The sequence below is a fragment of the Pseudopodoces humilis genome, chromosome 20 (genome assembly GCF_049639895.1).
Source record: "Pseudopodoces humilis isolate 2021_Gansu_Grassland_sample_001 chromosome 20, ASM4963989v1, whole genome shotgun sequence".
NCBI lineage: Eukaryota > Metazoa > Chordata > Aves > Passeriformes > Paridae > Pseudopodoces > Pseudopodoces humilis.
In genome coordinates, this window is record NC_142219.1 from 6,756,786 (window position 1) to 6,772,276 (window position 15,491).

Consider the following 15,491-nt stretch of genomic DNA (forward strand, 5'->3'; position numbering starts at 1 on the left):
CACTATTGCACTTGATGCTACTTAGATGAATCACTTGGGTGAATTTTCCAGGCAATCAATTGAATCACTGATTTCCATTTGGCTTAATAAGTAGTTAAATTACCAAGCCTCCAGTTTTGCTTTTTCAGCTTTTACATCTTCAAACACAGAGAAGAATTTAGATTTGGCATGCCTGTTTGGCCATTCTAAGTCCTACTGAGGGAGACAATATTTTAACTTCTGATCAGAAAAAGGATTGGTACAAACTAAGATGGTCTCATTTGCTTGTAGGTGGTTGGAGGTGACAAAAAGGTAGCAAGGTAGAGGAATTTTTGGAGTAATATTTAATAGAAGTAAGATTGAAAAGAAAAGGATATTATCCAGTTGGTGTTATTAATAGATTCTAAATCAGTTTCTGTCTGAAACTTATGGCATGTCCTAATCTGTATTTTTGAGAGTTCATGTGTCTCACAAAGAAATGAAATAATATTGATTGAAGAGGCTGAGAAGTGAGCTCAGAAATAATAAGCTTCTTTGAAGAACTTTGATTCAAGTATCAGTAAAAATACAGTCTGTTCTGACAGAGCAGATTTTAGGTTTAAGAAATGATTAAGCCTCTGGTTCCATGGCTGGCACAAGTTAAACGTCACACAAAAGCTGCTCTGCCTGGTTTCCTGAGAAGAAAAGATCTTGCCGTGCTGCTCCTAATTGCCTCCTAAGTAGGATTATTAACATGGTACTGTTGAGGTGACCCCTCATTTGCCTCTTCCATTGTCAGACACTTTGGGGATGCAGCCACTTGTGAATAGAAGCTGTTTATGTGGAATTAAGTTTAGTGAATTTTTGTTTAAAGAGCATGATTAATATTTTTAAATCTCTTTCAGATGTTGCTTATCTTTATGAATCCTTAAACACAAAACATGATGCAACTCAAGAACCAGTAGGTAAGGAAGTAATTCAAGATCCATGAAGAGGAGCTAAGCTCCAATGACTAATGTAACCCTCTTGAGAGAGTTTGATTCCTTGGAATTTTGAAGCCATGATGTGGTGACTGTCACACAGATATTTTTCTTTCCTTTCCTCCCTTCCAACTGTAGAAGTTAATGTAGAAAACCAATGCCATGTGACCAAAGATACCTCAAGTACAGGAAGAAGTAATGATGAGACCCAAATTACCTCATCACTGTCAGCTACTCAGACTTGCTATGAGGAACCACAGCCATCTACTTCTACATCAAACCTCTTTAATGCTTCTTCTACCTCTCCAGTTGAGTCTGCATCTGTTCAGCAGGATAATCCATCTACATCTGGTGAGACTTGGGTCAAGTATTTAAAGTTTGATCACACAATCATAGAATATGCTGAGTTGGAAGGGACCCATCAGGATCACTGAGTCCAGCTTATCAACTGTTACTCCAGTTTTTAATTTAAACAGATTGATCTCTTACCCCTATCTTGGGGTATAGAATTTGCTTTGTAAAGTTCTAGTGAAAATACCAGGTGAATATGGACATTTTAACTTTCTATGAGCAGCCAGGGTAAATCTTGATGGATGAGTGATGGAATTGTGAGAATTCCTTTATGCATTTGTCAGCAGCTCATTGGGACCTCACTGGCTCCTATGGAAACAAAGCTTTCCCTTTGCTGTGATCCCGACCTGTTACGTATGATCAGTATTGCATAACTCCTGCCTGGCATCTTTGTCAGGAAGACCTGGTGTGGATAATAGTCTTAAGAATAAATACTCCACAAGTGAAAGAGGAATGGGGATTTTAAGTAGGGTTACACAACTAATAGGTTGTTTTCCCCCAGGTCTTCCAATTAGTCAGACTGGTTCAGAGTGTTTAGTAAGTTATGCAGACTTTGCTTTTCTGCTCCACTTTCTCCTATTCTGATGTTTGGATTGATGTGTGTGCCTCATCAGGGTTTGAGTACCTTTTGTTTTTGCATGTCCATATCTGTGTGCAGCCGTGTTCATGTTTCTGTTTTTATTTTATAGGATCACAGTCCTCAGTTGTCACTCCTGTGCCTGCTTTCCCCATCTTGGAATCCATGTGTGTAGGAGCACTGCATGACAAGCATGAAAAGCTGGATGTGAATGCTGAAGCTTCTGCAATCACTTCAGAAATCACTGACAAAGAAAATGCAGAATCAGATCCTCTAAGAACAGGGGAGGAGGAAGGTTTGGAACCTGCTAAGAAGAAACTAAAAGGAGGCTAGTATACTGTAGTATTCTGCAACTTAACCCTTACCCCCACCCTTCCAAACTGAATTACAAGAGCTGTCATCAGTCCTTCAGCTTGTTTCTTGCATCTCACTTGATTTCTGGTCCCATGAAAATAATGTCTTCAGTTGCAGAAGCTGTAGTGTGTAAAGCAAGAACCTCTTTTGGGACTGTTGCCAGTGAACAGCAAATCAGTGCATATCTTTCAGGGTTCTTTTTAATACTTGACTAAAAATAAGTTTAAAAAAAGCTCTAAAAACTATCTCCTTCTGTCTTTGTAGATGAAGATACTTGTCCAAATCTTTCACCAGCAGCTCCAAGTGAATGTATAATTAAAATTGGCTCTGAAGATGCAAAAACATCAAATGTGAAACCAGATAAGATGGAAGAGACATTAACTTGCATTATTTGCCAAGAACTGCTGCATGACTGTGTAAGGTATGTAAGAGTGACAAAAGCTGTAATCATGTGGTAATAATGCGAGACATTCAGTGACAACTACTTGAGGAGGTCAGGATAATCAGCATTTTCATAAGCCCTCTTGATTTTCCTTTTCCTACCCCATCTAGATAGTCAAATCAATGCTAAATAGTTTTTTCAGTGTTATGGATGTATCTGAAGGAAATGAAAGATTTGTATTTTGACTCCATTTGTTTATTTTCCAGCTTGCAGCCTTGTATGCATACTTTTTGTGCTGCCTGCTACTCAGGATGGATGGAAAGATCTTCTCTATGTCCAACTTGTCGTTGTCCCGTAGAACGTATTTGTAAAAATCACATATTGAACAACTTGGTTGAAGCTTATCTGATTCAGCATCCAGGCAAGTTGAATAGTGTCTGTTGGCAGAATCCAATGGATTTCACACATGAGACATAACTGATGTCTATACACAGTTGTCTGTAAAATACCTGTGTGTTTTATTACCCTGCTGTTTTCTCTGACATGGCTTGTCAGAAAACAGGTGCATTTAACATGATATAATAACCTGTGGAAGGTGATTTAATACTGTGAGTATGCTAAGAATGCTTCGTTTTAATTTGTTACTTATATAGTAAGTATAATAAAATATACTTGAATGTAGATTTAATTAACTTTGATCATGGCCTCTTGAAAACAAAACTTAAGTTGCCTGATAGTAGACTTCCTTAATAGAGAGGGGAATTTAACTAAGATGGTCTATAACTCTGTCATCCAAAAACAAGTCTCATGGAGATGAAAACACAATAATGGTAATGTGTTAAGAAAGTAGAGTGCAGATAAGGGATGTGAGGTGTTCCTTTCTCTTGAAATTTGAATTTGGTTCTCATGCCAGATAAATGTCGCAATGAAGATGATGTTCGGAGCATGGATGCCAGAAACAAAATTACTCAAGACATGTTGCAGCCTAAGGTGCGGAGATCTTTTTCCGATGAGGAGGGAAGTTCTGAAGATTTGCTGGAATTGTCTGATGTAGATAGTGAATCCTCAGATATCAGGTATGCCTGCATTTAAATTGTGTGCTGAATTAGATGTGCCTATGTTTCAACACACAGATCCACAAACTGAGCTAGTTTCACAAATGCTACTATTCTGATAGTGTTTCCGTGATCATTGCCAGAATCTGTTTTCAGATTAAGTTCATTCTTGACAGTAATTAACTTGGCATTTTTGCTGGCCATCCTTTTGAACCTTGAGCGATCAGCAAAAATTAGAACTTTCTAGAAGTCCAGCAAGATTCAGTTTGTGACCAACAATTCTATGTAGAATTGTGCAACAAAAAAAAGACAGGTTTCTGGCTAAGATCTTGTCAGGAGATAGAGCAGTCCATGATCCTATGAGCGTGTTTGCAATGTTTGTGCTTATGTGCCTGGAATGCTGCTTTCGCTGGGTATGGTACCAAAGTAGCTGATGTTTGACTTGGGAATTCCCAAGTGCCAAAATACCTCCTCTTCATTTTCAACAACAAACACTTTCTGCTCAATGTCTAGAGGAACAGAAGAATTCTTGTAGATAACTATTCTAGCTTTGTTCCTCTCTCTTTCTGTCACATTGCTCTTTTTTTCCTTTCCTTTTGTTTAAAACTCCTTGAGGAATACCACAAAACCCCAAGTTTTTATCTGTCACAACTGCAGCAGACTTCAGAGCTGTAAGGTACTGAGTTACATAAACTTCCATCTGTTACTGAACAAGGAAATCCTAAATTTAAACTTTTGAGTCTGACCAACCTTGTCTAGCATAGTGATGCAAGTTGCATTTGCATTTGTTTGGTATAATTTCATATGAGTTTATTTTGTTCTTTCAGTCAACCATATATAGTATGCAGACAGTGCCCAGGGTACCGAAGACACTCTGTTCCAGCTGTGCCTGGCACTGGCCAGGAGACAGAGGCAGGAGGGATGCAGGTTCTGGGAGATGCTCCATCAACCTCTGCCAACTTCCCTGCAGGTCAGTGTCACATTGGCCCAGCAGTGCAGCAATAAAATACTGCAACTCAGACACTCAGGGCAGAGTCACAGATTGGCTGGGGTTGGAAGGGACCCTTGAAGATCATCTCCAACTCCTCTGAGCTAAGCAAGGAGTTGTGTTACAACAATGAACTAAGTTAGGCCTAAGCAAGATCCCTCTCACAGGACTGTGAGAGCAATTCCACACTGGTGTCTTTGCAAATACAATGTTTGGCTGTGATTGTCCAAAATGGGTTGCTAATGGTTGATCAGATGGTTGAAAACTTATTCAACTTTTCTACATACTGAAATATTTTACACACCTGTGCTGTTTAGAAGCCTGAATGCCAGTTTTCTGCTGTTTCCTAGAGTCTTTGTAAAAAGCTTCCTTGTTACTTCATGATTTTTATGTTGTTAATATTCACTAAGATTCCTCATCCAACTGTGTAAATTGTTCAATTTTTTTTTTTCTTTTCACTTTTTAACTCATCCAGCTGTTCAGGAATATGTGTGTCCTGCTCAAGGAAGTCATGTAATATGCACCTGCTGCTTTCAACCAATGCCTGACCGAAGAGCAGAGCGTGAGCAGAATCCTCATGTTGCTCCTCAGCAATGTGTGTACATTTTTATTTTCTACAGAACTAGCTCTTTCCTTATTTATTATTAAACTTAAATTTAATGGGAATACTGTTTTTTATAGGAATCTTCTTTATTTGGACTCTAACAGTGACAGCATGAAGGAATCTTCCTTTATAGAATTGTTCCTTTAAAGAATGTATTTTAAATGAGCAAGTTGTACCTTTCTTAAACTACGTTTATTAAGGCTCTGTTGTTACTGATTTCTGAGAATGGTAACTGTTGAGTTTTGTTGTGTTCAGGTCCTTACAGGGGTTTTCTTTGTTATTTTACAGGCACAGTTTGTCTGCAGCCCTTCTGTCACTTGTACTGGGGCTGCACTCGCATGGCGTGTTTTGGCTGCTTGGCACCATTCTGTGGTATTGTGCAGTAATTTTTTTTTTATCAGCCTGCTCACTTTACAATAATGTCTGTCTTTCTTGATCTTTATGTAATTTAAGAGACATAGATTACTTTGTGGCACAGTCATGCAGAAAGAAGCAAGGTCTGTGTCCTTACATCACAAATACATAACATTGAAGTGGCATGTGTCTTAACATTGAGAGGATTTAACTTTCTGTTGTCATAGAATATTGGGCTTAGAAACTACACTTGCTGAGCACAATTCTTTCCAATATAAAAAACCATGGTGTATTTCAGTCTAGTAAGAGAATCATACAAGCCAGTGCAGGAGCACTGCTGCATCCATGGTAATGGATTAGAAAAGATCCTTGCCCTCTCAAACATGCAGACTTCTGAAACTCAAGGTTTTTTGACATTTAAAAAAAAATAGAATAGTTGGAATGGCTTGGCTGCAGTTTGGAGATAATGGAATATGCTTTACTGTCACTGGTAGTTTGTGCAGCTTGATAGTGTTTGTGGACTGAAGCTGAAATTTTAGAATCTCAGTATCTTGTCTTTGCCACTAGAAGCTATAAATCACATGCATTAGCAAATGTTGAATGCAGTCATGTACTTGGTGCTCACATGAGCCTGTGCATGTTATTTCAGGAAACAGAAGAACCTTCAGAAAATGTGTGAGGGCCATGGGGTTTGGGTGAGAAATAGTAACTTTTCTTCTTCTTCTTCTGATTAGAAATAAATCTTGGTGATAAGTGTTTAGATGGCGTCCTGAATAACAACCACTATGAATCAGATATCCTAAAGGTATGTTTAAAAATCATTGTGTGTGATAGTAACAAATGTACGAAGTTTAAGATGTGTACTTGCTGATGAAATGGAAGTGATGTGCTGACTAATAGTGGCAGCATTGTGTCACTTGCAGAACTTAATTTTAAAAGACTGATTAAATGAGCTCCAAACAATCATCCAAAATATTATTTAAGAGAAAAATAATTAAATAAAAACATGCCAGGAAAGCAATGCTTGTTAAATATTTTGTCCCAGACAAGTTAAGTTTCACACTAACTTGTATGGAAAATATTTTGCCCATACTATAACAGGGTTGCCTAGATTAGGCAAACTGGATGAAATCTTGATTTGAGGTAAATCAGAGTGTGACTTGAATGAATCTATTTGCCAACTTTTGGCAAAAGTGGAAATCTGAAAAAAAGATACATTCAGACCACCAATAAAACCTTCCAGTAAGTATCGCACTAATTAAGTTACATGTATTTAATTTTTACTTGTCGTCATCATAAGCCAATTCTGAAAACATAGTTACTGACAGATTTGCAAATATTTGAGAATAAATGGCCTGGTTACTCTTCAAGGTTGGAGATTCTTCTAGCTTAAACTTAAATTGCTCTTTCCAGGATTACCTGGCATCCAGGGGTCTGACATGGAAGAACATGTTAAATGAAAGTCTCTTAGCTCTTCAAAGAGGAGTTTTCATGTTGTCAGGTATGTGTTGTGTTCAGTTTGCTGCATGCATGACTCCTTGTCTGAATGTAACTCAGCAGTGTTATCAAGAAGTTTTGAGTTCTGTGCACAGAACAGTGCAGTCCTGGCTCTTTAGTTAAATCTGATTTATTAAGCCTTACATTTTTACAAACTGGTTTTCTCCCCAGATTACAGAATTACTGGGAACACAGTGCTTTGCTACTGTTGTGGCCTTCGCAGCTTTCGAGAACTTGCCTACCAGTACAGGCAGAATATTCCTGTTGCTGAATTGCCAGGTGGGGATTGTTTTGCACAGTAAGGAGGGGAAAATTAATTTAAAGAGTTAACATTGGCTTTACCTTTGTATCGGTGTTCTTTTGGCACTTTCATGTAGCCCAGTGCAAATCTTGTTGCAGGGCTAATGTCTTACACTCCCTGCTTAGCTTGTCAGCTGCTAAGCTCGTGCATAGTTATTTTCAGACTCCCTAACGGAACTTTTTCTCTCAGTATCATTTGTCATCTGTAGAATAAGTATATCTGCAGAGTGAAAAGAGGAATTCAGTAAATCAGAATATAGTCAACAGGAGCTAATTGCTGTAATTAAATTTATTTTCTGATTTAAATACATAAAATTATGCATCTTCTGAACAATTTAACACTTTACCAGCTCTCAACTAGGAGCAAGAATGCTTTCATAAACTGATTCTAAATCTTTGCATTTACATTTTTAGTATAAAATAGGATGGAAGCAGCTGTGCCTCCTTCAGACCTAAATTTGTTTGGAACAGAAGCTGTTCCAATAGTTTTCTTTTAAATATTACTTCTGCCAATTTAGCTCTTGCTGTTAGCAACAGCTTCCCAGTCTTAAGCTGTTGAGAACTCTGCTTGTGCTGCTGTGCATACTGAGCAAAAATTGTGTACCTGGTTTGCCCTTAGCATTGCTTTTCAGTTCAGCTGCTGGACAGCTGAGTTGAAATCTATGTGAAGGTGGGGGAAAGCAGTAAACTCTACCCAAATTACTAATTTTCCTTTTGTATGGAAAAACTTCTAGACAAATGCTGAGTGTCTAATCAAGTCCATCTCTATTAAACTAAATGGTAAAACTTCAGTTGATAGCACTGAGAATCAAATACTTTCATCATAAGTATGCATTTAAATTAAATTAAAAAATTAATTAACATTAAAAACTAGTTTTTTGTCCTTCACAGTGTGTTTGCTTTTGTTTCCAGAAAGGTGAAACAATATACTTCTACAGTCATTTCTTGCCAAGCATGCCTTGTTTCTGATGAGTAACCACCATTAGCAGTGGCTTAATAATCTGTGTCACCTTTAATGACTTATGTAATAAATGTAACATTTAATTTGCTCTTCTTGTAGTGACTGTCACGTCACGTCCTGATTGCTACTGGGGACGCAACTGTCGAACTCAGGTCAAAGCACATCACGCCATGTAAGTTGTACACTTTAGAAGGTGGTTTTTCTCTGTGTTCCTTAAAAAAATCAAACCAACAACAATCTAAAAAGCAACCTTTGAGGTGCCAGAACTTGCAGCATAAAGCAAGGTTGGGTGAGCACTGGGGATATTTTATCATTTTCGTTTTTAACACAACTTTGAAATGAGCTCTCTGTGCATGTCAAGAGCACTGCCAGCACTTGTAACTTGATGTAACCCATGGCTGACACTTCTTGAGTCTGTTTTTCTACCCACTGGGGTGGAAGGATTCTTTCAGTGAAGTGCAGCTTCCATTGAAGGGATCAATTGGTGGGAATAATTAGCAACAGGAGCTTGGAGAATGTAATATAAGCCACAGCAGGTTCCTGAGGAGTTCCTAGGTCTTACATCTCTGACCCAAGGAATCTGGCATGCGTCAAAAATGAAATTTGAGGCTGAAAAGAGATTAATCTTGTCAAAAGTTTTAATACCAGCCTTGGACTCCTGGTATCTGGTCATTTATGAGAAACGTCCTTCCAAAATAAATCAAACTTCTTGAATAAAAATATTAAGACCTCTGATGACCAGTGCAGTTTTATTCTTATGAAACGATGCACATCTAGTAAGACAAATATTAAAAGCTCATAAAACAAAACAAAAATTTTCTCCCCCTAGGATCTAACTGGTTTTAGGGAGGGTTGAAAAATCCTTCTTGCCTTATGAATAATTCTCTAAATTCTCAGTGTAATTTAAGATAGAGGAGCTGTTACCCCTTATTGAGAAATTGCCTTAATGAATAGTAGATTCTGCAGTATCTTTCTAATGTTGCAATGTACATACACACTTAGCATAATTCCTTTAATATTTCAGGTACTGTGGGTTGAAAATAACCAGTCTGTGCAGCTCAGGCAAGCAGATCATAAGACAGACTTGTAAAATATTCATCTGCAGTCTCTTACGAATTCAAGGGTTTTACCAAATAGCTTTCAAAAATAATTTTGGATTTAAGTTGCAGATATAATTTGAAGTACCACTGCTATCTGTAACTTCACATTATAGGACTGTCTGTGTTCCCAGAGGAGATTTTGTTTTGAAATGTTAGTGTTAATTCAGTATCAAAGTACTCACCAGTCGTCTTTGTTCACATTGTGGGTAATTTCATCTAGAATAAAAATGACTCAGGGTTTTTTTCCTTTTTTTTCCTTCTTTCTTTTTTTCTTTTTTTTTTTTTTTTTCTTTGCCCCAAGCTTTAATCCTTCCTAGAATTTTACTGGCTGCTACTCTTAGTTCCTAAAATCCATGAAAGCAAACAATCCTGTCATACCACTCCTTTATATCCAGATAATTTTTTTTTTTTTGCAATTGAGCTAAATTGTTCTGCTAAATAGTTAGATTATGTGAGCAAAGTTTTTCTGATTTTTGATCTAATCCAGCTGAGGGGGAAATTGAGGGTCTCCTTTGCACCATTTCCTCCACATGTAGTGACACACTCAACACCCCAACTTCTGTTTCAGTTGTTTGTCAGGGACCGCATGGCCCAAGCAAGAGAAAAACAAGGAATCAACAGTGAAATGTTTTTGAAAAGTGGGAAAAAGTGCTTGGTACTAAATTGTGTTTTTTGTTTAATCCATGAAGACAGGTTTGCCATACCCATAAAACTTACATAATACAGGCTGAGATAAACTTTTTCTTTCCAGAAGATTCTAAGCCACTGAATGTGTTTATGTTGAAATGTATAATTAGCCTGTTTCATTCTAGTTTTTAATGACTTGTGTAATGCTGTCTACTAAAAGTTCCTAATATCTTGCAGGGGAAAATTAATTCACCAATTCCTGTTTTAATTGCCTTCTGGGTTTGAAGTATGCAGAAGTATAGAGGAATGCTTTTTAATAACAGGTTTTCTGTGTGCATAATAAAACTAACGAGGGTTAGACAGGAGAGATGTTGAAAATCCTGTTACATGTAAAATGGCAGTAAAGTACGATCTAAACAGGTTCTGAAAGAGATTTTAGTGTGTAAATGGTCTGCTTTAGACTATTTAACATTTAAAATACCCGGTGAAAGATGCTGACTTGCTTTTGTTGCCTTACTTCTGAGAACTTTGTTATATTTTAATACTCTTATGTTTTTCTTTATTTTAGGAAATTCAATCACATTTGTGAGCAAACACGATTCAAGAACTGAGAACTTGTAGTCTGTAGAGAGGGGACAAAAACCTGTTACACTGCTTGTACTGTTTAAGTTTTCAGGGGATTGCTCAGTTCCCCCATAGCAGGGAATCATTAACTTTTGCATCAGGTAAGCTGATGTGAGATTTTTAATTTGTAGAATTTTACAGCTGTACATGAATAAGGTAGATTTTTTTCCAAGGTGGTCCAGCAAGCATTGCATTCCATGCTCATGACTGCAGTGTCCCTGTATCACTTCAGTGAAGAACACAAATCACACTCACAAAAACCAGCCATATCTTGGGATGACCTAAGAATAAGGAGTGTATTTGCACTACTTGTGAAGAAACTAAGAAAAATCGTTAGACTTAAAATAGAGAAGTTTTGTAAAAGTATCTGATGGGTATTTCAAGAGCCATTAATATTTAAGAAGGAAATTGTCAGTGTATATTTGTAACTGCATTTTGCGGTAGTCTGATATTTTGTTGCTACCCATTGAATTTGGGCTAGAAACCACATTAATATTCCTTTTTAAAAAATCCATCCAATAAACAGCTGTTTCAACTTAAAGCTTCTACCGTATGTGCAGTGTTACAGTCGAGGTAGTACAGTTTCCTTTCTTAGTTTAGACATGTTGATGTTTTTATTCACGTGAAATTACAAAAAGATTTGCACAGAAAGTTGAAGTTCATCACATTTAAAGTTGGGGTAATACTTGAAGCAGAACAGACTTCTGCTAATATTACTTCTATAGTGTTTTATATCAGAAGACCAAACAGTGCTTTTGACATAGAGCAGCCAGTAAGACACACTGGTTCATCTTTTTTGTATTTCTTTTCTGGTTTGATACCATGTGCTAAATATGTACCTCTGCAATGCAGCTGTTCTCTAGCATGCATACACTGGTGAAAATGTAGAAAAAGCTATCATTTAGAACAGAATCTAGCGGCTTTACTGAAAGGAACAATCTTACAGAAAATAAGTGAGTTTGGACAAATCGTAGCAATATGGAAACATTTCTGGTTAGGGGTAGAGATAGGGATCATGAAGGGGCACACTGGTGTCACTGACATAGGAAATGTAGATTTTATTTTCATGCCTTCTGCAGAGCTCATTCAGGAAATATCCTAAGTGTCATTAAAAATAAAGAAATCCAAACTTTCCCCCTTCCCTACAAATTGGTATGATCTAATCTGATTCATCATAATCTGGTTGCTAATGTTGACAAACCTCGACTGGGACCAATTTTGTTTTCATCATACCTGGAAGAGTGAAGCAGAATGAGAAGAAAGCATACAAAGTTACCTCTGTAGAGACCATGTTGTTTTTAAGTACGCCTTATTTTATGAGCAGGGTTTATACTTGGGTGTTAAAAAGTGTACACACAGTATCTTGTGATATAATGGAGCACAAATGATGCAGCACATCGTGTCTACTGGTTGCAGTGAATTAAACAACTATTTCCAGTAATGCACAGCTTAATATGAATGCTAATTAGAATGATGTCTTTCTGTTTAGATTTTTTATTTTTGAAAATAGCTGTCGCAAGGATGGGTCTGTTGACCATGCCCTTATGCTATTAAAAATACACTTTGGTGTGGACTTCTCTTCCTAATCTCTGGGCATTTTCTCCTGTGAGTAGGATTGAAATTGGATCTGGAATATTACTTGAAGCTTCTTTTAACAACAACAGCGTGTTTCTGTCTTTTAGTATTATTAACGATGTTCTGTTGCTTCTGTATTTGTATTTTATGTTTAGATTTTTTAATGGTTATTATATCTTCTCAGGACAACCATTCCCAGCTGGTTTTGATCTCATTTTCATCTCTGGCTGTGCATGTAGCAAATTGAGTGCAGTTGTGGAGATCAAGCCTTTGCACATTATATGCAGAAATGTGCTTTACATTCTCATTCACCACTCCCACACCCCAGATGGGCTTTCAGCACAGCCTTATCTCTGTGCTGGTGTTCAAGCCTCTTGTGCTGAAGTTGTTTTGTTGATCAGGAGTAACTTGCATTTACTCAAGTTATGTTTGTGTAGGGGTGTATTGTGTGGCCGTAAGAAAAAAAAAAAAAATTGGGAGAAAAAACCCAAACAGCAGAACTCATCTGCTTAACATCTAAAGTACCTGTGCAGTTGATGTTCTTCAAATTCTTTTTTTAAACCCCTCTTCCTTTTCTCTGTCACAGGTAATTAATCTGCCTTTCTATGCATATAGGGTTGCGGTAGTGCAATGGAATGAAGGGATTTTTTTGTCATTTATATTGTACCAGGAAGAGATCAGAAATTGACTTGCAGATGGGGAGGGTGAATAAATCCTGATCTTTATATGCTCTTAAGTAAGTAAGAGTATCTGTCATGGGTATTACATACTCTACATTAGACCTTTTTTAAATGTATGGTTACCAGGTGATAGTTAATGTGATAAATGTATGAACTATGCTTGGTGTAATTGTTTAAATACTGTAAAGGTGCAGCATATTTTTAACCTGTCTAAAGCACATCCCCACCTCCTTTATAAGAGATGTTTGGAAGCTGAGCATGAAGTGTGGTAGAATAGATGTGGAAACCAAGGTGATTATGATAGGATTTGACATAGTGGTGAACAAGGTATATAGTCTGTCTCTTCGAAAAAAGTTCTTTTATAAAGAAGGTGGAGAGTAGTTCTTCCAGTTCTCTTTTGTGGTTTATTTTTTTCCTGAACTAAGAAGTTATTAATTAAAAAAAAAAAAGAAAAAGCTACTGAAGCTGTCTGTGTTTCTTCTGTGGCATGAACTCTCACCACAGAAATGGATGAATGCAACATTTGCTAATACTCAGTCAAGCTGTTAATTATTTGAATGTTGAGATTTTACAAGCAAATACCATCCCTGAAATTGTAGTGACTGAAAATTACATGAATTTTTACATGAGTCATTCTTTAACTTCCTTAAGAGAGTCAGATGATCCTGCAAAGGATCATCAGTATCTCTACAGGATGTATAATAAATGATATAAGCAAGAGACTAAATAGAAGTGAGAGGGCTTCGAGATGCTAGCAAATTAAAAAGTTTGCTACTTTTCAAAAAGCAGTTACTATTTTAGTTTCTTGCAACGCTATAAACACCAAAGTGACAAGTATTTTACCACCTGATTTAACAGCAGCCTAGATGAAATTACTGTAATACTGTGTTCACCTTTACTATAATTTAATTTGCATAAATTACAAGGTTTCAAATTACTACTGTTAATACAACGTTTTCTGAACAAAACTTTAGCCTTGCTGAGTAAATAGGAGGGCTTGCCTCCACCCTGTTGTATCTGAGGCAGAAGACAGTGATGCCAGAGCCGTTAAGCTTCAAATTACAGTTTAGCATCCCAGGATTTTTGTGGTGCTGCCATTTCCATACTTGAAGCTGGATACCCTTTAATGTTGTAGCTAATCTATGTTGCTGTTCTTAAACCAGCTGTCAGACTAAATTTAAGTGAAACTCAAACTCAGGTTAAGTATTGTAGAAGTGAAAACACTGTGTTGTTCTGTGCACCTGAAAGATGAGCAGTTTTAGCCTTTAAAACTGGTAATTGTGGCTGGCCCTGCACTTGCAGTGGTGGGTTTAAATGTTTTATACTTCATTATGTCAACAAATGATTTGTAACTAATTTAGTTTGAGGAAGCTACTGATTTTGGGATTTATACACTATTGAAGATAAGGTCTGGCACAACCAAAGCTCTTCCAAGCACTTTCTTCACAAAGAATAAAGAAAAATGTTGCTGTGACCGAGAAGGAACAAATGTATGTCCACTGGCAGCTCCTGGAGCCCTTGGAGTGGCTCAGGTACTTGAACTCTACAGGAGAATTTCTGCTTAAACTCTGAAACTGTTTTCATTATATTTAACAGGAAAAACTTGGTATTTGACAGTCCAAGGTTAATCATTAGCTCTTTCACCCAGCAAACAAAATACATGCATTTGGTATCAATTTTTAGTCTTCAGCAGAATTGTGTAAGGCGGATGGCTTAGCCTGCAGCAAGAGCTTAGGGAAATAAGTTGATTCAAGTAAAAGAAGTTAGGAATTTGGGAAGTGAATGCTTATTCCAAATTATGCTCTGAAAATTTGGGTTCTTATGGCCCCTTAGAAGTCTGCTGGAAAGGAGCCTTTTTTTTATGGTCTGCCCTCTTAAAAATAAGTTAACGGTCACTGAAAGTTAGGAAAAAAACATCTTGATTTTAAGAAGAACATGTGAGGATTTTGCATTTTTTTCCACCTACTTTATCTAACATTCTTTCTGCATGATGTTTGGGAGCTGAAATACCACTTACACAATTCCAAGGAATAAGTTCTGAAGAAAACTAATTATACTATTTCCCACAGCAATGCTTAATATGCAAAGATTGCTTCTAAATCTGCTTTCCAGGTCATCCTTCTTTTCTTCACACTTCCATTTTGACTTTCAATGAGGTAATTTCACCCTTAAGCTCATTAGTTTCCATAGGAAATGAATTATAAAAAATGCTAAGTGTGCCATATGAGGTTTAACATCAAAGACATTTCTAGACAGACCATGAATATATGTTGAAGCTGTATTTAGTCTCTGTTGGGTATTCTTTTTGGTGCTGCTGAGTTTCACTTGCTTTCATTAGGTAAGTGTTGGCTTAGAACTTACCTTTTCTTTTCCCTTGCAATCCAAATTAATCTTTAATTGTTTAGAATAAAATCTACTGACTGGACTGTTTGAGTCAAATGTGTTTTGGGCTCATGTGCCTCCCTCCTGAAGGAAAAAACCCAAGAAAACACTTCTGAGTAGAAAGCTTTGTGCCCTACTCCTC

The 15,491-nt window shown here is 37.1% G+C and overlaps 1 protein-coding gene across 6 annotated transcripts in view; it reads left to right on the plus strand.

Moving 5' to 3' along the window:
- The window catches only part of CHFR (checkpoint with forkhead and ring finger domains), a 38,572-nt gene that overhangs the window by 8,087 nt on the left and 14,994 nt on the right, over positions 1–15,491 (plus strand). For 5 of the 6 annotated variants that reach the window (XR_001331552.2, XR_001331551.2, XR_001331556.2 and 2 more), the window contains exons 5-18: positions 864–923; positions 1,077–1,289; positions 1,979–2,194; positions 2,485–2,641; positions 2,869–3,023; positions 3,516–3,678; positions 4,485–4,627; positions 5,121–5,240; positions 5,538–5,621; positions 6,338–6,408; positions 7,017–7,104; positions 7,272–7,379; positions 8,461–8,533; positions 10,657–10,813. Coding sequence is in view for 1 of the 6 variants with exons in the window: in XM_005524353.3 (XP_005524410.2) it covers positions 864–923; positions 1,077–1,289; positions 1,979–2,194; positions 2,485–2,641; positions 2,869–3,023; positions 3,516–3,678; positions 4,485–4,627; positions 5,121–5,240; positions 5,538–5,621; positions 6,338–6,408; positions 7,017–7,104; positions 7,272–7,379; positions 8,461–8,533; positions 10,657–10,699 (1,694 nt within the window). In the remaining 5 variants the exon portion in view is untranslated. Of the gene's footprint in view, positions 1–863; positions 924–1,076; positions 1,290–1,978; positions 2,195–2,484; positions 2,642–2,868; positions 3,024–3,515; positions 3,679–4,484; positions 4,628–5,120; positions 5,241–5,537; positions 5,622–6,337; positions 6,409–7,016; positions 7,105–7,271; positions 7,380–8,460; positions 8,534–10,656; positions 13,427–15,491 lie in introns of those variants that run through there. The other variant, XM_005524353.3, reaches the window with a different exon arrangement.